The sequence below is a fragment of the Phasianus colchicus genome, chromosome 4, assembly GCF_987193195.1.
Source record: "Phasianus colchicus chromosome 4, bPhaCol1.hap1.1, whole genome shotgun sequence".
Classification (NCBI taxonomy): domain Eukaryota; kingdom Metazoa; phylum Chordata; class Aves; order Galliformes; family Phasianidae; genus Phasianus; species Phasianus colchicus.
Window position 1 is genome coordinate 72044289 of NC_143439.1, and position 25492 is coordinate 72069780.

Sequence of the window (25492 nt, forward strand, 5' to 3'; positions counted from 1 at the left end):
ACCTCTATGTCCATCTGTCCGTCCATCCGTCCATCCACCCCCCCATCCATCCACCCATCCCTATGTCCATCTGTCCACCCCTACGTCCATCCATCCATCCATCCACCCCCCCATCCACCCACCCACCCATCCATCCCTACGTCTGTCCTTCCATCCACTCCCCCCATCCATCCCTACGTCCATCCGTCCATCCATCCATCCATCCATCCACCCACCTCCCCCCCATCCGTCCATCCGTCCCCATGTCCGTCCGTCCATCCCTACGTCCGTCTGTCCGCCCACCCACCCATTCCCCCCCGCTCCCATGGCTCAGCTCCGCTCCCCCCGCGGAATTACGGAACGCATCACAGCGCGTTTTCCCTGTCCAGAAGCGCCCCCCCCCCCCGCTCCCCGCCCCCCCGGCAAATCCTCGGCCCGCTCTTCACCTCCTGACCTGCCCTTATCCCCCCCCGCCCCCCCCGCTCCCACGTGACGGCGGGATTTGGCTTAAGGCGCGGGGTGCGGGCGGGGCGGGGGGGCGCCGGGTTGGAGCGGAGGTCAGCGGCTGCCGGCAGCGCTGTGATAAGCGGGGAGCGGAACGCAGACCCGCTCAGCGCCCCCCCCAACCCCCCCCCCCCGCCCCCCCAGCAGCGCCGCCCCATTCATTCCCATCGGCCGCGTTGCCCCGTTGCCCCCCACCCCGCTCATCCACCCCCCACCCGTGCCCGCTCCGTGCCCTCGGTTCCCCATAGGCACCCCCCCATTTCCCCCCCACACACCCTCAGCCCCATTCATTCCCATTGGCACTGCCCCCCCATGCCCCACAACCCCCACCCACTCGGTTCCCCATGGGCACCCCCCCATTCACCCCCGTTTCCCCCCCCATCACACTGCCCCGTTCATTCCCATCGGCACCGCCCCCCCCCCCACCCCATATCCCCCCACCCGTGCCCTCTCCGTGCCCTCCGTTCCCCCCCCATTCCCCCCCCCCGCACCCCTCCCCCCAGCCCCATTCATTCCCATTGGCACTGCCCCCGTCCATATTCCCCCACATCCCCCCCCCCCGTGCCCACTCTGCCCCTTCTGCACCCCACTGCCCCCACCCCAATTCCCCCCCCCACTGCCCCATTCATTCCCATTCATTGGCACTGCCCCCCCCCCCACAACCCCCACCCGTGCCCGCTCCGTGCCCTCAGTTCCCCATAGCCACCCCCCCATCCCCCCCCCCGCACCCCCAGCCCCTCGTGGCACTGCCCCATTCATTCCCATTGGCACTGCCCCCCCCACCCCATACCCCCCCGCACCCCCACCCTCTGTGCCCTCAGTTGGCACTGCCCTATACCCCCAAATCCCTCCTTACACCCCCCCATCCCGCCCCCGTTCCCACTCCGTGCCCTCGGTTCCCCGCTGGCACCACCCTATACCCCCCATTCCCCCCCCCACTGCCCCATTCATCCCCATCGGCACCGCCCCCCCGCCAAACCCCCCAAAACCCCCCACCGTGCCCCTTCTGCACCCCATTGGCATCACCCCCATTCACCTCTCCCCCCCCCCCATTCATTCCCGTTGGCACCGCCCCATTCCGCCCCCCCCCCCCCATTTCCCCCCATGGCCCCACATCAGTCGTTCCTTCCCCTTGCCCCCCCCAGCCCTGTGCACACTGGTCAGATCCCCCCCCCCGCACACAGAGCCCGCACGCGCTCATTATCTGTGCCCCCCCCCCCCAATTAAGGGAGTGGGGGCAGCTGGAGCAGCCGGCTTTTTTTTTGGGGGGGGGGATGAGAATCGATGAACTTCAGCCTCGTGAGATGTGGAGGGATGGATGGGGGGGGGGGGAAATATGCACTGGGGGGGGGACGGGGGGGTCTGGTGTGGAAATGCCTCAAAAAGCTGATTTCCAGCCTGGGGGAGGGGCTGCCAGTGCCCCCCCCCCGGACCCGTCTGTCAGCACTCAGCGGGATGGAGGTTCTGCTGCTGCTGGGGGGGCTCGCAGCAGGAGGCTGGGGGTGAACATTGCTGCCCCCCCCCCACATCCGTGTGACCCCCCCCCCATCCGACCCCCGTCAGGTGGTGCCGCTCAGTGCCCCCCCCGCACAGCACGGACGCTGCCGGTGGCCGCAGGCTGACACCTGACGGCGGCGGGGCGAAGCCGCGGCGGGGATTTGGGGGTGCGGCCCCCCCCCATGTGATCCCACAGCCCCCCCCTCCACCCTCCCCACCCAGCGGCCGTATGCCGTGCAGCCCCCCCCCCAATTCCCAAAGCGACGTGCAGAGCTGCTCCTGTTTTATTCCTGCGGGGGTCAACCCTCCTCTCCCCCCCCCGAAATACAGCAGCATCCTTAATGGGGATGGGGCGGGAGGGCGGTGCGGGGGGGTCACAGCGCTCCCACGTTGGGGGGGGGGCGGTCGGGGCTGCCTGGATCCAGCCAGGCCGGGCTGTGCGCTTCCAGCTGCGCCGGGGGGGGGACAAGGAGCAGCACCCCCCTCCCCTCCCCCCCCCGGTTAGGTGCGTCCCTGGGCTGGGGGGGGGTCCTCAGTGCCTGCCGGGACTCCTTCCAGCACCGCCCCCCCCTGCCTGCTCAGCTCCACGGCGTCCTCAGCCACGGGCAGCGCCCACCTCCTCCTCAGCCTGGGGGGGCACAGTGTGTGTCCCCATGTCCCCATGTCCCCATATCTCCATATCCCCCATCTCCCCATCTCCCCATCTCCCCATCTCCCCCATCCCCCATAACCCCATATCCCCCATATCCCCCATAACCCCATATCGCCCATATCCCCATGGCCCCATCTCCCCATCTCCCCCATCTCCCCCATCTCCCCCATCTCCCCATATCCCCCATATCCCCCTATCCCCATATCCCCCATCTCCCCCATATCCCCATATCCCCATATCCCCCATATCCCCCTATCCCCATATCCCCATATCCCCCATATCCCCCTATCCCCATATCCCAATATCCCCATATCCCCCATATTCCCATATCCCCCATGTCCCCATATCCCCATATCCCCCATGTCCCCATATCCCATATCCCCCATATCCCCCATATCCCCATATCCCCATATTCCCATATCCCCATATCCCCCATATCCCCCAATCCCCATATCCCATATCCCCCATATCCCCATATCCCCCATATCCCATGTCCCCATGTCCCCATATCCCCCATATCCCCCATATCCCCATATCCCCATATCCCATATCCCCCATATCCCCCATATCCCATGTCCCCATATCCCCATATCCCCATATCCCCCATATCCCCCATATCCCCCATATCCCATATCCCCCATATCCCCATATCCCCCATATCCCATGTCCCCATATCCCCATATCCCCATATCCCCCATATCCCCCATATCCCCCATATCCCATATCCCCCATATCCCATATCCCCATATCCCCATATCCCCATACCCCATACCCCATATCCCATATCCCCCCCATCCCCATAACCCCATAACCCCTGTCCCCACCTGTCCTCACCTGGGCCACATCCTCACTGCCAGCAGAGCCACGAGGACCAGCAGCCCCACAGCAACGGCAGCCAGGAGCAGCGCAGCCACCACAGTGAACGCCAGGAGGTGGGAGAGCGCTGGGGGGGATGGGAGGCAATGGGGGGACAGCACTTCACCCCATCCCACCCCATCCCCACCCCATCCCATCCCCATTCCCATCCCCATCCCATCCCATCCCCATCCCCATCCACATCCCCATATCCATCCCATCCCAATACATCCCATCCCATCCCATCCCATCCCATCCCATCCCATCCCATCCCATCCCACCCCATCCCATCCCCATATCCATCCCATCCCATCCCATCCCATTCGCATTCCCATTCCATCCCCATCCTCATTCCATCTGATCCCACCCTCATCCCCATCCCGTCCCCACCCCACCCGCCCTATAACACCCCCCCAGCTCCCCCCCGCCGCCCCGGTGCCCGCACTGACTGCGCGTCTCGAAGAAGGCTGTGGCGGTGGCGTTCCCCAGCGGGTTGCTGGCGGTGCAGCGATATTCGGCCGCGTCCCCCGGCCCCAGCGCCCCCAGCTCCAGGCGCAGCGCGTTGGGGGAGGCGGCGGCTCGCAGCCCCGGGCGGCTCGGCGGGGCCAGGCTGGAGGCCAGGAGGTTCCCCCGGCGGAAGAGCGCCAGGACGGCGGGGGGGCGGCTGGAGGCGGTGCACAGCACGACGCCCGCGCGGCCGCGCCGGTTCTCCAGGAAGGTGCTGACGGCAACGTCCCGCGGCGCGTCTGCGGGGGGCACGGGGGAGGGGGGGGTCGGGGTCCCCGTGCTGCTCGGCTGCGTTCGGGGCCGCCGTGCCCGAAAGCGAGCAGGGCGGCTCCGTGCCACCCCGTGCCGACCCAGCGCCCGCTATGGGGGCTTGGTGCGCCCGTATCCCCGTATCCCCCATAACCCCCATCCCAATATCCCCCATATCCCCCATATCCCCCACATCCCCATATCCCTATCTCCCCATCTCCCCCATCTCCTCATCTCCCCCATATCCCCCATACCCCCAATATCCCCATGTCCCCACATCCTCACATCCCCATATCCCCCATATCCCCCATATCCCCACATCCCCATGTCCCCATATCCCCCATACTCCATATCCCCCATCTCCCATATCCCCATATCCCCACATCCCCACATCCCCCATCCCCACATCCCCCATCCCCCATATCCCCCATATCCCCCATGTCCCCATGTCCCCATGTCCCCATCTCCCCCATATCCCCATATCCCCCTATCCTCCTGTCCCCATATCCCCATACCCCCTCTCCCCCCGTCCCCCTGTTCCCATCCACACTGGGGTTTCATCCCCTTCCCAGCCCTGGGGTCCCCTCCCATGCCATCCCAACGCCCACCATGGGATTCTTGGTGCACCCAGTCCCAAAACCACACTGGGGTTTCATTCCCCCCCCAGCCCTTTCCAGCACCCCACCCCAAGACTCAAATCATGGGTTCTCCAAATCTGACTTTGTGGGGTCCCCTCCCGTGCCATCCCAACACCCACCATGGGGTCTCAGTGCGCCAACTCCCAAAACACACTGGGGTTTTCTGCCCTCCCCAGCCCCTTCCTGCTCCCACCCCACCCCAAAGCTCAAAGCATGGGTTCCCCAAATCTGACTTTGTGGGGTCTCCCCCCGTGCCACCCCGTCGGCCCCGGTGACGTTGTGGGTTCATCCATTCCCCAAAGCACGCGGGGTGACCCAGTGGGATTCTCGCCCTCCCTGCCCCTTTCCTCCCCCCGCAGCTGCTCATGGCTTGGGGTCCCCAAATCCCCCTCCGTAGGGCTGGCTGCTCTAAAGGGCGAGGAGGAGGAGGAGGAGGAGGAGGAGGAGGGCACTCACGCAGCACGCTGAGGCTGAGCGGCGCCGAGGATTCGCTGCCCCACGCCCCGCTCAGCCGGCACTGGTAGAAGCCGCTGTCGGCGCTGGACACGGGGCCGAGGACGATGGAGCCGCGCCGGCCGTCCCGCAGCCAGCGGTGGTCTTTGTACCAGCTGTAGTTGGCCTCGACCCCCAGCCCCGGCCCGGCCGAGCAGCTGATGGTGACGGTGGCGCCTTCGGGGACCTCCGCGGACGGCTCGGCCGCGATCCGGACGCCTGAGCGGGGGGAGGTCGGCACGGGGGGCGCGGCGCGGCGCTGCCCATCCCCGATGGGCCCCGAGCCGCTGGGGGGCAGCCGGCCCTCGGCGCGGGGTGGGGGTGGGGGGGGTCCGGGGGGGTCCCTCCCAACCCAGCCGTGCTGTAAGGAGCCCCCAAGCCGAGCCACGGCGATGCCACGGCCGTGCGGGGCAGCGCCGCGAGGGCGCTGTGGATGGCCGTGCTGCACCAACACAGCGACCCCACAGCGACACTACGGCCATGGCGACCCTACAATGACGTATGGCTATGACATGGCGACCCCACAGTGCCACTATGGCCATGGTGACCCTACAATGCTATTATGGCCATGCCATGGTGACCCTACAATGATGCTATGGCCATGGTGACCCTACAGTGCTACTATAGCCATGTTGACCCCACAATGCCACTATGGCCATGGTGACCCTACAATGATGCTATGGCCATGCCATGGTGACCCTACAGTGGCACTATGACACACTGTGGTGTCTCTATGCTGATGCTACGGCCACGCCATGCTGGCCCTACGGTGACCCCATAGCCACGATGACCCTACAATGGCAGCATGGCACACTATGGTGACTCTACGATGATGCTTTGGCCATGCCATGAAGACCCTATGATGACCCCACAGCCACGACGACCCTACAATGGCACTATGGCACACTCTGGTGACGCCATGCCGACGCAGCGCCGCGCCGCGCCGGCTCTGCCCGCAGTCGCACCCAGCCCATGACGGCACTCACCGCTGGCAGCGAGGAGCAGAGACGTGTTCGCAGCTCCCAGGCTGTTGTTGGCCACGCAGACGTGGAGCCCCGCAGCCCCCGGCCCCTCCAGCCTCAGCCGCAGGGCGTTGGGAGCCGCCCCCCCCCCGGGGTCCTGTGTGGAGCCCAGCGCCGTGCGGCCGCGCAGCAGCAGCAGGCGGGAGGGGGGCTGGCTGTCCACCGTGCACAGCAGCTCCCGCCGCCCGCCGCCCCTCTCTGCCAGCACCACCAGGGAAAGCTGCCGGGGGGGGTCTGCAACGACAAGGAGCCGCTTCAGCCCCCGGCTCCTCCTGCTGTCTGCTGTCACGGAGTCGGCCACAGAACGGGCAGCGTTGGAGGGGACCCCAAGGATGATGAAGCTCCGACCCCCCGGCGCACGCAGGGCCACCAACCTCCACATCTAGTGCTACACCAGGCTGCCCAGGGCCCCATCCAACCTGGCCCTGAACACCTCAGGGATGGACGGGGCATCCACAGCCTCTCTGGGCAGCTGTTCCAGCACCTCACCGCTCTCACAGCAAACAACTTCCCCTCACATCCAACTGAAATCTGCCCTCCCTCAATTCCAACCATTCCCCTCGTCCTGCTGCCATCTCCCCTTCCCAAGAGCTGACTCCCCTCCTGTCTGTAGGCTCCCTTCAGGTGCTGAAGGCTGCAATGCTTCACCCCGCAGCTTCTCTTCTCCATGCTGAACAAGCCCAGCTCCCTCAGCCTGTCTTTGTAGTGGAGGTGCTGCAGCCCTGCTCATCTCTGTGGCTCCTCCAGACCCTCTCCAACAGCTCCCTGCCCAACAGCTCCCTGCCTTTCCTGTACTGAAGGCTCCAGCCCTGGACGCAGTGCTGCAGACGGGGCGTCATGGAGGCAGAGCAGGGAGGGACGATCACCTCCTGTCCCTGCTGTGCAGCCCAGGATCCCGTTTGCTTTCTGAGCTGCTGCTGTTGGCTGCCATCCATGGGCGAGGCAAGGAATGGAGGCCAAGCAGCCCCCAGGCATCCCCCCCCCCATCCCCCCCAAGCCCCCCATGTTTGTGCCATGCTGCCTTCTGGGCTCTGTGCGAAAGAACGGGGGAAAATGGGAGGGTGCTCAGATGTGCAGGATGTGCCTGCAGCCCCAGGTCGAGTTGGGAACACACTTGGGGTCCAAGTGCTGATGGCATGGATGGCACGGATGGCACGGATGGCACACCCTGTGGAGCTCCCTTTCCTGAGGTCAGGATTGCTGGCACTGTAGGTGGCACAGCTCAGCCACGAGGTGTGCCTGGAATTCACGGGTCCTCCTTTGCATCTGTGCGCTGGGACCTGGGCCAGGTGTGACTTTTGCCACCGAGGTCACTACGTGGCATTAAATGCTGAGCCAATGCAGGAAACCCAGGCTGGCTGACAAACCCCTGCTTTTGCTCTGTGATCTGCACTGGACGACGCCTGCTGGAGGCCCAGCGTCAGCAGGGTACAAAACACCTGGAACCCTAACAAAAAATCCTCCCGTTTTTCCCCAGAGCAGCTCCATTCCTTACACCTGCACGATCTCTGAGGAGCGTCGAAGAGACCACAGCGCCCGTCGCGCACGGAGCCGCTGCTCTCCTTGCAGCTCCCGTTAGTTACTAAGCCACAATCAGGGGGACGGATCCCACCCTCCGAGACCCGCCGCCCACCCCACGCAGAGCGGCTCCTCGTCTCCTCCATCAGGACGGGGCCGGCGGTCGCCAGATGGCGACAGAGCCCACCCTGCCCTCCCCACCGGCAGGACCCCCCTCCTCCCCCCGCAAAACGAGCCCCCCCGGCCCCACTCACACAGCACCCTCAGCTCGGCAGGGTCGGCCCGTTGCGTGCGCGCTCCCATCCTGGCCACGCAGCTGTAGGTGCCCGCGTCGCCGCTGCGGGCGGCGGGGAGCAGCAGGGTGGCGGAGGGACCTTCCTGCAGCCACCGCCCGTTCCTCAGCCACGCGTACGTGGTGCCCAGCTCGGGGGACGCGTCCTCGCAGCTCAGTGTGACCGCAGTGCCCTCGCGGACCTCGGCGGCAGGGAGCACCCGCACCCTGAGGGCTGCAGGGCTCGGGGTTAGGGGTGCTGCAGCTCCGTGGAGCGCCTTGTTGCCGAGATCCACAGCTGTGCCATGGGGCAGCCTCGTCTCCATCCTCATCCACAGCCTTGGGGCAACCTCACCTCCATCCTCATCCAAGCCATGGGGCAACCTCACCTCCATCCTCATCCAAGCCATGGGGCAACTTCATCTCCATCCTCATCTACAGCTTTGGGGCAACCTCGTCTCCATCCTCATCCACAGCCATGGAGGAACCTCACCTCCATCCTCATCCACAGCCATGGGGCAACCTCACCTCCATCCTCATCCCCAAGCTCACACGTTGTGGATCACCATCACTCCACACCACGGAGCACCATGGGTGAACCTCACCCCATCTCCATGCTATAGAACACCATGGAGCACCCTCACCCCATGCCCACCCCTGGACCACCTCACCCCCACTGGAGCATCATGGATGAACCTCACCCCACAGCCACCCCATGGAGCTCCATGAAGCACCCTCACCCCACACCTACCCCATGGAGCTCCATGCCCATGCTTATGCCATGGACCACTTTGCCCCCAAGCACCGTGCACCCCATGAAGCACCCTCACCCCATGGCCACCCCATGGATCCCCTCACCCCCACTGGAGCACCACAGATGAACCTCATCCCACATCCCACCCCATAGAGCACCATGAAGCACCCTCATCCCATACCCATGTCATGGACCACCTCACCCCCCAGCCCCATACCCACACACCATGGAGTTCCCTCACCCCATGCCCACCCCATGGACCACCTCACCCCCACTGGAGCACCATGGATGAACCTCACCCCACAACCACCCCATAGATCACCACGAAGCACCCTCACCCCACACCCACCCCATGGAGCACCATGCCCATGCCCATGCCTATGCCATGGACCACTTTGCCCCCAAGCACCGCACACCATGGAGCACCCTCACCCCATGCCCATCCCATGGAACAACCTTACAACCTCACCCCACAGCCACCCCACGCAGCTCCACGAAGCACCCTCACCCCACGCCCACCCCATGGAGCACCACGGAGCTCCCTCAGCCCCACCCCTACGGCCGCACCACGCAACACCTCACTCCACGCACCGCACATCACCCTCACCCCAAATCTCCGTGCCCACAGCGCCAAACGACTCCATCCCGAGCCCCCCACCCAGGCACGCATCTCCCCGCCCCGCGCCTCCCCCCCCGCCCCGCCCCGCCCGCACTCACCCCGCACTCGGACGCTGACGGAGGTGTTGGCGCTGCCGAGAGGGCTGCGTGCCCGGCACTCGTAGCGGCCCTCGTCCCGCGCGGTGGCCGCCGGCAGCTCCACGCGCAGCGCGTTGGGCGCTCGGGGCCCCACGGCGGCACCGGGGGCCACCGGCTGCCCGTCCCTGAGCAGGCTGAGCTCAGCCGGGGGGCTGCTGTCGGCGGTGCAGAGCAGGATGAGGGCTCTGCCCCCGCTGCTCTCGGTGAAGGATTTCAGCCGCAGGTTGCGGGGAGGGTCTGGGAACGAAAGGAGAGCCGGGCTGCTGACGGCGATGCCGCGCCGTGCGCCGCGCTGTGCCCGCATCGCCTCCCATCCCTGCGGGCATCCGAGGCCGGGCTGGATGTGGGGTGGGATGTGGGATGAGTTGTGGTCCTGTGCGACCCGGGCCGTTCTAGGATTCTGTGCGTCTCTGTGAGTCTCTGTGGGTCTCTATGTGTCCCTACGGGTCCCTAGGGGGGATCTATGAGTCCCTATGGGTCCCTATGGGTCCCCATGAGTCTCTGTGGGTCTCTTTGTGTCCCTATGGGTCCCTAGGGGGGATCTATGGGGATCTATGTGTCCCTGTAGGGAATCCATGGATCCCTATGGGTCTCTGTGAGTTTCTGTGGGTCTCTATGTATCCCTATATGTCCCTATGGGGGATCTATGGGGATCTATGTGTCCCTGTAGGGCATCTATGGATCCCTCTGGGTCTCTGTGAGTTTCTGTGGGTCTCTATGTATCCCTATAGGTCCCTAGGGGGGATCTATGGGGACCTATGAGTCCCTGTAGGGCATCTATGGATCCCTCTGGGTCTCTATGAGTCTCAGTAGGTCTCTATGTGTCCCTGTGTGTCCCTATGGGGATCTCTGGAGATCTATGAGGGTCTGTATGTCCCTATCGGGGATCTGTGGGTTCCTATGGGTCTCTGTGAGTCTCAGTGGGTCTCTATGTGTCCCTATGGGTCCCTATGGGGGATCTATGGATCCCTATGGGTCTCTATGAGTCTCTGTGGGTCCCTATGTGTCCCTATGGGTCCCTAGGGGTCCCTAGGGACCTCCTCACCCCCACTGGAGCACCATGGATGAACCTCACCCCACAGCCACCCCACGGAGCTCCATGAAGCACCTTCACCCCACACCGATGTTATGGAGCACCATGAAGCACCCTCACCCCACAGCCACAGGGATCTATGGGGGTCTATGGGGATCTATGGGGATCTATGGGGGTCTATGTGTCCCTGTAGGGGATATATGGATCCCTATGGGTCTCTATGAGTCTCAGTAGGTCTCTATGTGTCCCTATGGTTCCCTAGGGGGGATCTATGGGGACCTATGTATCCCTGTAGGGGATCTATGGATCCCTGTGGGTCTCTATGGGTCTCTGTGGAGATCTATGGGGGTCTATATGCCCCTATCAGGGATCTATGGGTCTCCATGGGTCTCTATGAGAATCTATGCATTCTATGAGGTATCTATGTGTCCTTATGGGTCCCTATGAGGGATCTATGTGTCCCTATGTGTCCTTATGTTTCCCTATGGGTCCCTATGTTGGATCTATGTGTCCCTATGTGTCCCTATGGGGGATCCCTGGGTCCCTATGTGTCCCTATGGGCCCCTATGGGGGATCTATGTGTCCCTAAGGGTCTCTATGGGTCTCTATGGGAATCTATGCATTCTATGGGGTATCTGTGTCCCTATGAGTCCCTATGGGGGATCTGTGGGTCCCTACGTGTCCCTACGGGTCTCTATGGGGATCTGTGTGTCCCTGCGTGTCTCTCGGTGACCCTGCACACGGCAGGCGGTTGGAACGAGGTGATCATTGCGCTCCTTTCCAACCCAGGCCATTCTAGGATGGGTCCCACGACCCCAGGAAATCAAAGCACGGCTCCGAGCGGCGTGCGAGGAGGGCAGCCCAGCAGCACAGAGCACGCGGGGCGCCCCGCTCACAGCCCGCCCACAGCCCCACGGCTTTCCTGCATCCTACGGCCGAAATTCCTCCGTTCCAGCGCGGAACGCAAAGGAGGAGCGGGGAAAGGCAGAGGGGGTCCCAAAACCAGGGCGGGGCGTTGGTGGTCTCCACCCCGGGGGCCCCGCACTCACATCGCACCCGCAGAGCGCTGGGCTCCGTGCTGCGGCTGCCCGCGGGGCCGTGCGCTGCGCAGCGGTACGAGCCGGCGGCGGCGGGGGTCGCGCTGAGGATGGTGATGGTCGGGTCGGGGCCGGAGCTGAGCAGCACCCCGTCCCGGAACCACGTGTAGGTCAGAGCGTCCCGGGCTGCGCTGTGGACGGCGCAGGTCAGGTTGACGGTGTCACCTTCGAGGACGTCCGGGGATGGAGAGATCCAGAGGTGGGCGGCTGTGGGGGGGTGAGGGGACGGCGGAAGGAGATCTGGGCTCGGCGCCGCTGGGCTCCTTCCCGCGGAGCCACGGAGAGCGCTGCAATCGCAGCCCCGCGTCCCACAGCACGCCCCGTGCCGTCCGACATCCCGCTGCACATCCCGCCCCGCTCCCACACCCACAGCACACCCCACCCCAGTTCCACATCAAACGGCTCACCTCACCCCAAAGCCCCACCCCGTCACACCCCATCCCGGTTCTGCATCCCATTTCCACACCCCATCCCGGTCCCACATCCCAGTCCCACACTCCATCCCAATCCCCTATCCCATCACACACCCCATCCCAATCCTCCATTCCCATCACACACCCCATCCCAGTCCCACACGCCAATGCACACCCCATCCCATTTCCACATCAAATTGCACACCCCATCCCAATCCCCCATTCCCACCACAGATCCCACCCCAATCCCATATCCCACCACACACCCATCCCAATCCCCCATTCCCACCACACACCCCATCCCAATCCCCCTTCCCATCACATACCCCTTCCCAATCCCATATCCCACCACACACCCCATCCCAATCCCATATCCCACCACACACCCCATCCCAATCCCCCTTCCCATCACATACCCCTTCCTAATCCTATATCCCATCACATGCCCCATCCCAATCCCCCATTCCCACCACACACCCCATCCCAATCCCCCATTCCCATCACACACTCCATCCCAATCCCACAACCCACCACACACCCCATCCCAGTCCCCCATTCCCATCACCACACCTGGACCCCATCCCGCCCCACACCCCATCTCACTGCCCATCCCACCCCACGCCCCGCCGCCCCAGCCCCGCTCACTGCCTGCTGTCAGGTTTGCGGTGGCGCTGGCGTTGCCGTAGGCGTTGCTGGCAGAGCACTCGTACTCTCCCTCGTCCTCCAGCTGCACCCCACTGATGCCCACCCGCAGGCTGTTGGTGGCCGCGGTGACGCTGAGCCGCGTGGCGGCGGCCGATGGGGACGGCAGGCCGGAGGCCAGCAGAAGCCCGTCCTTGTGCAGCCGCAGCAGAGCCGGGGGGCGGCTGTCCACGTGGCACTGCAGCACTGCGCCGCGCCCGCCGGGAGCCTCCAGCAAGGAGCTGAGCACTGGGACCCGGGGGGGGTCTGCGTGGGGAGATGCGTGGGGCCGTGAGTGAGGGTGGGCAGCACCCCGCTGCTCAGCAAAGACGGGTGGCCTTGGGGCCAGCCGGTCATTCGGGTTGGAGAAGACCTTCGAGGTCATCGAGTCCAACCATCAGCCATCAGCCCATCACCTCTGTGATTCTGTCATGGAATCATTCAGGTTGCAGAAGACCTCCAATGTCTTTGAGTCCAACCATCAGCCCATCGCCTGCATGATTCCATCACAGAATCATTCAGGTTGGAGAAGACATCCGATGTCTTTGAGTCCAACCATCAGCCCATCACCTCCGTGATTCCATCATGGAATCTTGCAGGTTGGAGAAGACCTCCGATGTCATCAAATCCAACCATCAGCCCATCGCCTCCATGACTCCGTCACGGAATCATTCAGGCTGGGGAAGACCTCCAATGTCTTTGAGTCCAACCATCACTCCATCGCCTCTGTGATTCCATCATGGAATCTTGCAGGTTGGAGAAAACCAACAGTGTCTTCAAGTCCAACCATCAACCCATCGCCTCCATGACTCCACCATGGAATCATTAAGTCTGGAGAAAACCTCCGATGTCATCAAATCCAACCATCAGCCCATCACCTCCATGATTCCATCACAGAATCATTCAGGTCGGAGAAGACATCCGATGTCTTCAAGTCCAACCATCAGCCCATCACCTCCGTGATTCCATCACAGAATCATTCAGGTCGGAGAAGACCTCCGATGTCTTTGAGTCCAACCATCAGCCCATCACCTCCATGACTCCGTCACAGAGTCATTCGGGTCGGAGAAGACGCCCCACAGCTTTGAGCCACCCCTCAGCCCATCAGCTCCGCGTCTCAATCGTGGAAGCACCTCCCTCACACTGAGGGTTCCGCCCGCGCCGTGCCCACCACAGCCCCACAGCGCATCCCACCCCACTCCGCCCGTCCCCACGGCACCCCACTCACAGAGGACACGCAGGGTGACGGCAGGGGACACGCTGGCGTTGGTCCCCGCGGGGCCGTGGGCTTTGCAGTGGTAGGAGCCGGCGGCGGCGCTGCTGATGCGGGGCAGCTCCATGACAGCGTCGGTGCCCTCACGCACGGGCGCCCCATCCTTGTACCAGGAGAAGATGGTGCCAGGCGCCGGCTGCCCGGGCGCCTCACACGTCAGGGACACATCGACCCCCTCCAGCACCTCTGAGGACGGCGTCACCAGGACGCGGGCGGCTGGGAGAGGAGAGCCGCGCGGGGCGCGGGCCGTCACTTGGGCGCTTCTCCCGGCCGGGAGGGGACGCAGACCCCGGGTTGGCGCCGGGTGTCCACGCACGCGGGGCTCTGAGCCCCAACCTGGAGCGGCCGCGGCTGCCCCATCCCCTCCCAGAGCCGTCCTCACCCTGCACGCGGAGGAAGAGCTGCTGCACCGCGGTGCCGAGCGCGTTGGCGGCGGTGAGGCGGTAGCTGCCCTCGTCCTCCGGCGTCACCTCCCGCAGCTCCACCCGCAGAGCGTTGGGGGCGGCCACGGCGCTGACCCGTGGGCTGGGGCTGTGCCCCCCGCCGCTGCTGGAGGCCACCAGCTGCTCCCCGTGGTGCAGGGACAGCTCGGCCGGGGGGTTGCTGGCCACCGACGCCTGGAAAACGGCCAGCCGGCCCCTCTGCGCCTCCAGGAAGGCGGTGAGGCGGGGGTCCCTGGGGGGGTCTGCATGGGATAGAGCACAGATATTGCGTGGTGACACCGTGAGTCCACTCCCAAGTGTGACCCCGTGCCCAGAAAGGGGACCTGGCACCCAGAGGGGGACCCTGTGCCCAAGAGGGGACCCTACGCCAAGAAGAATTCTCGTGCCAAGAGGGGACCCCGCACCCAGGAGGGACTCTGCCCTGAGAGGGGACCCCACATCCAAGAGAGGGGACCCTGCACCAAGAGGGGACCCTGTGCCCAAGGTAAGGCAACAAACCCCAGCACGATTTGGGATTCGTGCACTCAGTGCATGGCCGTGCTCAAATCCCACTGCCTCCAAGCCCAACCCAGAGCCCCAAACCTCAGCACCCCAAACCCCAAGGCCCCAAACCTCAGCACCCCAAACCCCAAGCCCCAAACCTCAGCACCCCAAGGCCCACACTCACACAGCACATCCAACAGCACAGCAGCGGAGCTCCGGCTGCTGCTCCCACTGACGGCCACGCAGTGGTACAGCCCCGCGTCCCCAGCTGTCACCCGTGGCAGCAGCAGGGCTGCAGTGGGGCCAGCGGGGAGCTGCTGCCCGTTCCGGTACCAGGTGATGTTGGGACGGGTCCCGGAGTCGCTGCTGACCTCGCACGTCAAGTTGGCAGCACGGCCCTCGAGCACGCGGGGGGACGGGGACACCGCGACACGGGCAGCTGGGGGCAGGCAGAGGTTCCTTCCCACCCAACCCTAACAGGATTCTATGGCCCTTACCCATAGGATTCTACAGCCTTTACCCCTCCAACCCAAACCCCACACACTGCATGGTGCTGTGATCTCCAGGGACCCTTCCAACCCAAACCCAAGCCATTCCACAGGTCTACGTTCTTCAAGGAGCTGCCAACACAACGCACTCTTTCATTGTGATCTCAAGCAAGCCTTCCAACCCCATCATTCTATCATTCTATGATCTTTAAGGACCCTTTCAGCCCAACTGTTCCATAGTTCTGTGATCTTGAAGGACCCTTCTAACACAGCCCATTCTATCATTCCATGATCTTGAAGGGCCCTTCCAACACAACGCACTATTTCATTCCATGATGTTGAAGGACCCTTCCAACCCAATCCTTCTATAATTCCATGATCTTTAAGAACCCTTCCAGCACAACCCACTCTATCATTCTACCACCTTGAAGGACCCTTCCAACCCAACCATTCCATAACTCCATGATCCTGAAGGACCCTTCCAACTCAATCAGAACCCGTTCCTTGGTTCTGTGATCCTAAGCGACCCATCCAACCCAACCCATCCCATCACCCCAACATCATCCACTTTCTCTCCCCCACCCTCCTCCCCTCTCCCTGTTTTTCCCTCCGCCCCCCAGTCCCTCCCCCCTCCCCAGCACTGCACTCACTCTCAGCACTGAAGGCGATGGCAGCACTGGCGTTGCCCTGCGCGTTCCCAGCCCGGCACACATAGGTGCCCTCATCCTGCAGCACCACGTCCTGCAGCTCCAGCCTCAGGCTGTTGTACGAGGCAGCGACGCTCCGCCGTGGGCTGGGGGCCGGGCTGCAGCCCCTCGTGCAGGCCACCACCTCGTCCCCCCGCCACAGGCTCAGCTCAGCCTCCGGCTCGCTCTCCACCGTGCACTGGATGATGCCCAGCTGCCCGCCCTGCCTCTGCAGGAAGGAGCTCAGCACCGGCTGCCTCGGGGGGACTGCGGGTAAAGCAGCGTTGGTGAGAACACAGCAGGCGCTCAGGGGACCCCCAGAGAGAGGAACCCCCCTTCCAGCATCCTCCCCGCAGCACAGCGTCCCGTATCCGCAAGGGATCCCCGTGTCCCCCAGCAGGGAGCTGGGAGCCCGCGCACAGAATCACAGCATCCCAGAATCGTAGGGGTTGGAAGGGACCCACAGTCCAACCCCCTGCCAAAGCAGCTTCCCTACAGCAGTCACACCAGTAGGCATCCAGGCGGGTCTTGAATATCTGCAGAGGAGACTCCACCACCTCCCTGTGCAGCCTGTTCCAGCGCCCCGTCACCTCACCTAAAGAAGTTCTTGTGCACATTTGTGCAGAACTTCCCATGCTCCCAGTTTCTGGCCGTTTCCCCTCATCCTGTCTCCACACACCGCTGAAAACAGTCTGACAACACACATCCCAAACCGCAACAGCCCCACTGACAACCACTCACAGAGCACCCGCAGCAGGACGGCCGCCGATGTGTCTCCAACAGCATCCCCAGCAGCGGCAGCATCCCCATCCTCAGCATCCCCATCGTCAGCATCCCCATCGTCAGCATCCCCATCGTCAGCATCCCCTTTACCAGCATCCCCATCGTCAGCATCCCCCTTAGCAGCACCCCCACGGCTCTGGGGTCGGCACTGGAAGGCGCCGGCGTCGCTGCCACGCGCGGCAGGGAGGTGCAGCACCGGCTCCGTGCGCCCCGCCAGCCGCCGGCCGTTCCGGTACCAGGTGAAGGCGGGGCTCCCCGGGGCGTCCGCCGGTGTGACGCAGCGCAGTGTGATGGCTTCACCCTCACGGACCTCCTGGGAGGGGTGGATCAGCACCTGGGGGGCTGCGGAGGGTCGGGGTCATGGTTAGGGTCAGGGTCAGGGTTAGGGTTAGGGTTAGGGTTGAGGTTAGGGTTAGGGTTAGGGTCAGGGTTACGGTTACGGTTACGGTTAGGGTTGAGGTTTGGGTTAGGGTTAGGGTCAGGGCTAGGGTTGGGGTCATGGTTTGGGTTTGGGTTAGGGTTTGAATTGAGGTTAGGGTGAAGGTTAGGATTAGGGTTAGAGTTGGGGTTGGGGTTAGGTTGAGGTTAGTGTTGGGGTTGAGGTCAGGGTTAGGGTTAGGTTTAGCGTTAGGGTTAGGGTTAGTGCTGTGGTTATGGTTGGGGTTAGGGTTGAGGTCAGGGTTATGATTAGGTTAGGCCTAGGGTTGGGGTCATGGTTTGGGTTTGGGTTAGGGTTTGGATTGGGGTTAGGATTAGGGTTAGGATTAGGGTTAGAGTTGGGATTGGGGTCATAGTTAGATTAGGTTTGGGGTTGGGATTGGGGTTAGGGTTCGGGTTGAGGTCATGGTTAGGGTTAGGGTTTGGATTGGGGTTAGGGTGAAAGTTAGGATTAGGGTTAGAGTTGGGGTTGGGGTCATAGTTTGGATTAGGGTTTGGGGTTGGTGTTAGGGTTTGGGTTGAGGTCATGGTCAGGGTTAGGGTTAGGGTTAGGGTTAGGGCTAAGGTTAGAGTTGGGTTAGGACTGGGGTTATGGTGAGGGTTGAGGTCATGGTTAGTGTTGGGGTTGAGGTCAGGGTTAGGGGTACGGTTAGGGTTAGAGTTGTGGTTACGGTTGGGGTTAGGGTTGAGGTCAGGGTTGGGGTTCTGGTTAGGGTTAGTGTTACAGTTAGGGTCAGCGTTGGGGCCATCAGGGGAAGCTCTACCACAAAACCTTCCGCTTTCCACCCCGTCCTTCCCCAAACATGGACCCACAGGACGCGGTGATGGAAGGCACTGGGGATGTCCCCCCCAGAGCCACTGCCATCAGCAGGGACCTACAGGGGTCAAACACTTTTTGGGGTGTTTGTTCCCAGGAAAGGGATGGAGGTGGCACGAACTCATCCCCCTGATCCCACTGCCAACCAAAGCCCAGCTGGCCGACCCCACAGCTCGGCTGCAGGAAGCACTGAATAGGAAGCACTGAACCCTGAGCTCCGCTTCGGTTCCTTCCGCCATCCTAAGCGGCGTCCCCCCGGAAGCCCTTCGGGGGTCTTCACCCCGTCCCCCCCCCAAATCCCCGCTGCCCCCTGCTCACCACGGGTGCTGAAGGGCCGTGTGACGGAGGCGCTGCCCAGGGCGTTGGTGGCGGTGCAGCGGTACAACCCGCCGTCCCGCAGCCGCACTTCGCGGAGCTCCATGCGCAGCGCATTGCGGCCGGCCGTCACCGCCCTGCGCCGCCCGGGGGCCACGGGAGAGCTGCTGGTGGCCACCAGGTTGTCCCCATGGTACAGGGCCAGCACGGCCGGAGGGCGGCTGTCCACCACGCAGCGCAGCACCGCCAGCCCCCCGCCGTGCGGCTCCTGCAGCAGCGTCAGCACGGGGGGCCGGGGGGGGTCTGTGGGATGGGGGGGGGGGTCAGCGGTGCAGCGGGCTCTGATGGCACCCAGCGCCTCAGCACCCACGGAGCCGCGGGGATGGGTGCTGGGCCGGAGCCGAGCGCAGCTTCTGGAGTGCGGTGGGGCAGAGGGAGGCGCTGCAATGGGTGCTGCTGCAGCAAGTGCCGCTTTGTGGCACCTGCAAGTATTGCACGGGACGGGCAGCGGTGCAGCAAGTGCTGCTTTGTGCCACCTCCAAACACTGCAACGCATGGGCAGCAAATGCCACGTAGTCCTGCATCCACATCCCCTGCACCCATCTGCATCCCTGCATCCCCAGCCTGTGCAGTGGTGCAGCAAGCACCGCTTAATGGCACCTCCAAGTATTGCAATGATGGGTGCTGGTGCAACGAGTGCTGCTTTGTGCACCTCCAAGCATTGCAATGGATGGGTGCTGGTGCAACGAGTGTCACTTAGTCCTGCATCCACATCCCCTGCACCCATCTGCATCCCTGCATCCCCAGCACACACTGCAATGGAAGGCTGCTGGTGCAACAAGCGCTGCTTTGTGCACCTCCAAACGTTGCAATGATGGGCGCTGGTCCTGCAGCGTGCACGCCCTGCTCCCATCTGCACCCTGCACCCCCAGCACGCAGCGCAATGGGTGCTGCTGCAGAAATGCCACTTCCGTTGTGGCTCACAACCACAACCTGCCGCAGCCACGCAGCTCCTGCATCCGGCTGGACAGACGCTCTTTTAGGGCTGACCTGCAGGGCCCCCCTCCCCACCCACCCCACGGTTCCACAGCCCCCCCCGGGGTCACTCACACGTCACGCTGAGGCTGAGGGCCGGGGACGCGGCGCTGCCCCACGCGTCGGTGGCCGTGCAGGAATAGAACCCGGCGTCGGAGGCGGCGATGCGCGGGAGGAGCACGCGGTGTGCGGGGCTCTGCTGCAGCCACGCACCGTTGTGGTACCACGTGTAGTTCAGCTCCCGGCCCTCCTGGCCCGGCACGTCGCAGGACAGAGTGGTGGCCGTCCCTTCCTGCACCTCAGCCGCGGGGCTGACGGACACCTCTGCGGCTGGGGGGGGCGGGGGTGCTCAGGGGGGGTGGGAAGTGGGGCTGCACTGTCCTGCATAGCACCTTGCAGCTGCACCGCTGCACCTCCTGCGTCCTGCATCCCCAGCATCTCCTGCATCCTGCATTCCCTGCATCTCCCACATCCTGCATTCCCAGCACCCCCTGCATCCCGTACTCACCCCCCCCCCCCGCATCCTGCACCCCCTGCATCCTGCATTCTGCATCCACATCCCCTCCATCTACACACCTGCACCCCATGCATCCCCACATCCCCTGCATCCTGCATCCATACCCTGCATCTTCACCCCTGCACCCTTGCATCTCCTGCAACCCACATCCCCTGCATCCTGCAGCCACACTCCCAGTCCTCTGCATTTTGCACCCTGCACGCTGAACACATAACCTCGCATCCTTGCATCCTCTGCATCCGCCCCCTGCAACTGCACCCCTTCACCCCCTGCACCCTCTGCACTCACGTTCCTCACCCCTGCATCCCCTGCATTCACAACCTGCACCTTCACCCGTACGTCCTTTTGTCCCCTGCATCCCATGTTCCACACCCCTGCATCCTGCACCCTACACCCACATCTCCATCCTCTGCATCCCATATCCCCTGCATCTGCTGCATCCGCCCCCTCCACCTGCACCCCTTCACCCCCTGCATCCCCTGTGCTCACACCCTGCACCTGAGCACTGCACCCTTGCACCCCCTGCATCCCACACTTTACACCCACACCTCCATCCACCGCACCCCGCATCCGCACCCCCCTCACCCCCTGCATCCCATATCTCCTTATCCTGCATCCCCTGCATCCTGCACCTCCCATCCCCTGCATTCACAACCTGCATAGGCACCCCTGCACCCTTTTGTCCCCCGTATCCCACATTCCATACCCCTACCCCTGCATCCCGTACCTACACCCACATCTCCATCCCCTGCATCCCTCACCCCCCTCATCCCCTGCACCCTGCATTCCCTGCACGCACCTCCTGCATCTGCATCCCTTAAACCCTGCGTCCTCTGCACTCACACCTCACTCCCTCACATCCCCCGCATCCCTCACCTTACATCTCCACCTCACACCCACATCTCCATCCCCTTCATCCTGCACCCACACCCCCCCCATCCCCCGCACCCCGCATTCCACACCCCAACCCCCTCACCCTGCACCCCACACCCACACCTCCACCCCCTGCACCCCGCACCCCCTGCACGCCCACCCTCTGCAACCCCCCATCTCTCATCCACCCCCCAGGCGGCCCCTGCGCCCCACACACCCCACCCAGCATCAAATCCTCCCCCCAGCACGCACCGTGGGACGCACCCCCTCCCCGCTGCCCCCCTCCCGCATCACTCACACATGACATACAGCATCACAGCGGGTGCCACTCCGGTCCCGACGGCATTTTGTGCCTCACAGTGGTACCGCCCGTGGTCCTGGCCCCGCACGCCCCGCAGCACCAGGATGGGCCCCGCGCCCACGGCTGCGCCATCCTTGTACCAACGGAAGGCGCTGACGGGAGGGTGGCTGCTGTTCGCCGTGCAGCTGAGGGTCAGCGTGTCGCCCACACGGACGTGATGTGAGGGGGGGTCCAGGGACACCTCGGTGCCTTTGGGGGGGTCTGCGGGAGGACAGAGGGACGGACGGTGGTGGGGTGGGGATGGGGGGATGCAGGAAGGAGCCCTGGGACAACCGAGGGTCAAGCGGGTAGGGGACAGTGCTGCGCCAAAGCAGAGGGGAGAAGTGGTGAGTGGGGGGGGGCACCAACGCCGGCCCTGGATGTGTCGGAGGGGTGGGGGGAAGAAGCTGGGGGTGTCTGCCCCAGCTTTTTGCAGTGGGGCTGGCATGGATGACATGGGGAGGTGACCCCATCCCCGTCATCGTCCTTATTCCCACACTCATCTCCATCCTCAACCCCGCCTTTTTCCCCTCCCTGTCCCCTTTACTGTCTCTTTTCCTGCTCCCATCTCCATCCTCATCCCACCCCACCCCCATCCCCACCCCTTTTCCCATCCCTGTCCCCATCCCCACCCCTTTTCCCACACCCCCACTCCCATCCGCTTCCCTTTTCCCATCCCCATCCCCACCCCTTTTCCCATCCCCACCCCCATCCCCAACCCTTTTCCCATCCCCACCCCCACCCCCATCCCTACCCCTTTTCCCATCCCCACCCCCTCCCCTTTTCCCACACTCCCACCTCCATCCCCACCCCTTTTCCCATTCCCATCCCCACCCCTTTTCCCATCCCCACCCCTTTTCCCATCCCCATCCCTTTTCCCATTCCCATCCTTTTTTCCATCCCCACCCCTTTTCCTATTCCCACCCCCTCCCCTTTTCCCACACCCCCACTCCCATCCTCTTTCCTTTTCCCATCCCTGTCCCCATCCCCACCCCTTTTCCCATCCCCACCCCCATCCCTACCCCTTTTCCCATCCCCACCCCTTTTCCCATTCCCATCCCCGCCCCTTTTCCCACACCCCATCCCAATCCCCACTCCTTTTCCCATCCCCACCCCTTTTCCCATTCCCATCCTTTTTCCCATCCCCACCCCTTTTCCTATTCCCACCCCCTCCCCTTTTCCCACACCCCCATCCCCATCCTCACCCTTTTCCCATCCCTGTCCCCATCCCCACCCCTTTTCCCATTCCCATCCCCATCCCCACCCTTTTCCCACCCCTTTTCCCCCACGTACGTCGCACCCGCAGCAGCAGCTCCGCGCTCGCGCTGTGGGAGCCGAGCAGCAGCTCGCAGCGCAGCGCCCTGGAGTGATCCCTCCAGGAGAAGGACGCCGTGAGGCTCTGGTGGCGGCTGACCCCTCTGGCGTCCATTTGCACCTGGCTGGACAGCGCTGACACACGCGGGTCGAAACCCACCCAGCGCAGGGTGACGGCACCCAGCGGGCAGCCGTAGGGAGACGAGCACTCCAGGGTGACCAGCGTGTCCTCCAACACCTCCCCGCTGCTGGTGATGCTCGGGGGATCCGGGGTGTCTGGGGATGGAGAGGGAAAAAAGGGTTGGGGGTATGGACAGCCAAAATGGTGGGGGGTGTGCGGAGAACAAAAAGGATTGGGGATATGGAGACTAAAGATGATGGGGAATGTGGGGGATACCCGAAGGATGAGTTGGTAGGGAGACACCAATTGGGATTGGGATACGGAAAACAAAAAGGGCTGGGGACATGGAGACCAAAATTGGTGGGGGTATGGAGAGAACAAAAAGGACTGGGGGTATGGAGACCAAAAGGACTGGGGATACGGAGGAGATCCAAAGGGTTGGGAATATGGAAATATGGAGAGACCAGAAATGATGGGAACATGGAAAGACAGAAAAGGTTTGGGGATATGAAAACCAGAAAGATTGGGAAGACAAAGACCAAAAAGGATCGGATCGGGGTTATGGAGGGACCAACAAGGACTGGGATGTGGAGATACCGAGGAGACCCAAAGGGTCCGTGGTGCGCAGAGCCCAGGGATGGCGTGCACACACACACACACACACACACACAGACACACACACACACACACACACGCACGCACGCACACACACACACACACACAGACGGGGCTGTGCTCTGGCCCCATACCCACCCTCCACCCGCAGCACCACGTCCCGCGCCGCCGACCAGCGGTCCCCATCCACGATCTCGAAGCGGAAGCGGAACTTCCCGCTGTCCTGGGGCTGCACCCCACGCAGCAGCAGCGTGCAGTTGCTGGCGCTGGGGTCCCCCAGGAGCTGCGTGCGGCCCCTGAACCTGGAATCCACCTGTTGGTCGTTGGAGTGGAACACCACCGCCTTCTGCCCCTCGTAGTCGTAGTACCAAATGGCCACGACGCCGCCGGCGGCCGAGACGTCGTCGGGGAAGCTGAAGGTGCAGGGAAACACCACGCAGGAACCCGCGACGCCGTGCAGCGTTTCGGGGTAGGAGACCCCCCAGGTGCTGGGGGCTGCGAGGGGAGGGGGGCGCTGGGTGGGTGCCACCCGTCAGCCCCACGGCACTGAGCCATGGTGGGGAGAAGGGAGAGGCAACGGGGAGAGAAAGGCTGGGAGATGAAGAGGGGGGAACCCGCTTCGGGGTGATGCCCGCAGCCAGCGCGGCTGTGGGGCTCTGAACCAAGGGCTGAAAGCAGCGTGAAGGAAAGGGGGAATCAACCCCGCGGCCCTGCAGGAGCCGTGCCGCCCCCTCCCCACCCTGTGCCCATCCCACCACCCCCATCCCGCAGCCCTGGGGGTGCGCTGGGGAGAGGGGACCCCACCGAGAGCCCCACCTGCGGGATCGAGGCCGGTCAGGAGGACGAGCCAACGCAGCAGGGACATGGCTGGGGTCCCGCGGGGGGCGGGGGGACACGTCCTGCCTGCACTGCTGAGAAAGAGGTGGGCAAAGCCATGGCCTCCATATTCTGGAGGGGTCCAGGGCTGAGGCCAGCCTTGGAGAGCCTTGGGAAGGAGAGCTGCTGGGGCAAAGACCCCACGGGAAGCAGAGCCTGAGGAGCGCATCGGCTGCACCCAAATTCCGTGGGGCCAACGGGGATGCGGGGCTGCAAACAGCACTTTGGGAGCATCGGTGTGTGAGGGCACCATGAGGGGCACCATGGGGGGGCGGCCCCCTGCACTGCACCACCAGGCTGATGCTGGTGATGCTGAGGACCCCCAGCTGCCCCGCACCACCTCAGCGCAGGGCTGGGAGCATCACACCCCCCACCGAGGGTCCCGTCTGCTTGGACCCCACCAACCCCACACCGCACCCCCGGGGAGCACAGCACAGCGTCCCAACCCCACCCCATAAATGGGGGGCACTCCCAGCCTTGCAGCCCCCTGCCCACCCCCGTGCCCTGGGAGCAGCAGAATTACCTCGTCCTGGGGGGTGGGGAGGGATGGCCCCAGTGCAGCACCAGTCTGCCCCCCACGCGTGGGGCAGCTCTATTTATGGGGCGAGCGGCCAAAAGTTGCAGCACTTCCTTGTTTGGGGGCCAATCCCTGCCCCCCCCCGCTTGGGGAAGTGCTGCCACAGTCAGCAGTTTCTTTGCCTTTGAAGGACCGGGGCTGTTTGGGGTGGGCACCGTGGGCTCCCCATTTCCAGGGGTGTCCGGGGGGCTGCGATGTCCCTGTTCCATGCCCGACCCACAGCTCAGCTCTGCAGTAGGAGCCCATCCCTGAGGTTAAGGATCGTGTGGGGCACAAGTATGGCACGTGGGGTGAATATAGGGCTGCCATTGCTCTGTGTTCCCGTGCTTTCCTCACCCCATGGCCCCAAAGTGCAGCCCTCGGGATGGGAGCCCCCTGAAACGCACGAACTGAGCGCGCGGATCAGAGCAGCCAGCAGAGATCATCCTTCATTAACAGCCCTTGTTATAAACCCGTGGCGCTGGGGACCCTCACTGGTCAGCCTGCACCACATCTGCAGTGCATCCATGGCCCACCTCCACGCAGGTTTGCAATGAACCCAGCTCCCATTTCCACGCAGCTGTGCAGCGGATCCACCTCT

General features: G+C 63.8%; 1 protein-coding gene across 3 annotated transcripts; it reads right to left on the minus strand.

The window, feature by feature from the left end:
* Positions 1–2249: 2249 nt before the first annotated feature.
* Positions 2250–24992, minus strand: SIGLEC1 (sialic acid binding Ig like lectin 1). 3 transcript variants are annotated; one of them, XM_090139960.1, is made up of 21 exons: positions 24859–24991; positions 24276–24370; positions 23598–23954; positions 22703–22999; positions 21368–21631; positions 19755–20009; positions 18648–18947; positions 17033–17416; positions 16256–16558; positions 15302–15556; positions 14574–14876; positions 14147–14407; positions 12883–13185; positions 11777–12031; positions 9656–9931; positions 8168–8419; positions 6360–6629; positions 5338–5592; positions 3937–4233; positions 3467–3575; positions 2250–2608 (listed from the first exon to the last, which is right to left on the minus strand). In XM_090139960.1, exons 2-21 carry the CDS (start codon positions 24322–24324, stop codon positions 2482–2484), a joined length of 5172 nt encoding a protein of 1723 aa, XP_089996086.1. In that variant the 5' UTR covers positions 24325–24370; positions 24859–24991; the 3' UTR covers positions 2250–2481. The 3 variants fall into 3 exon arrangements, with proteins under 3 accessions (XP_089996086.1, XP_089996087.1, XP_089996088.1); XM_090139961.1 differs by having other exon boundaries at positions 24276–24367; positions 24859–24962; XM_090139962.1 differs by lacking the exon at positions 3467–3575 and having other exon boundaries at positions 2484–2608; positions 24859–24992.
* Between the last annotated feature and the right edge of the window lie 500 nt (positions 24993–25492).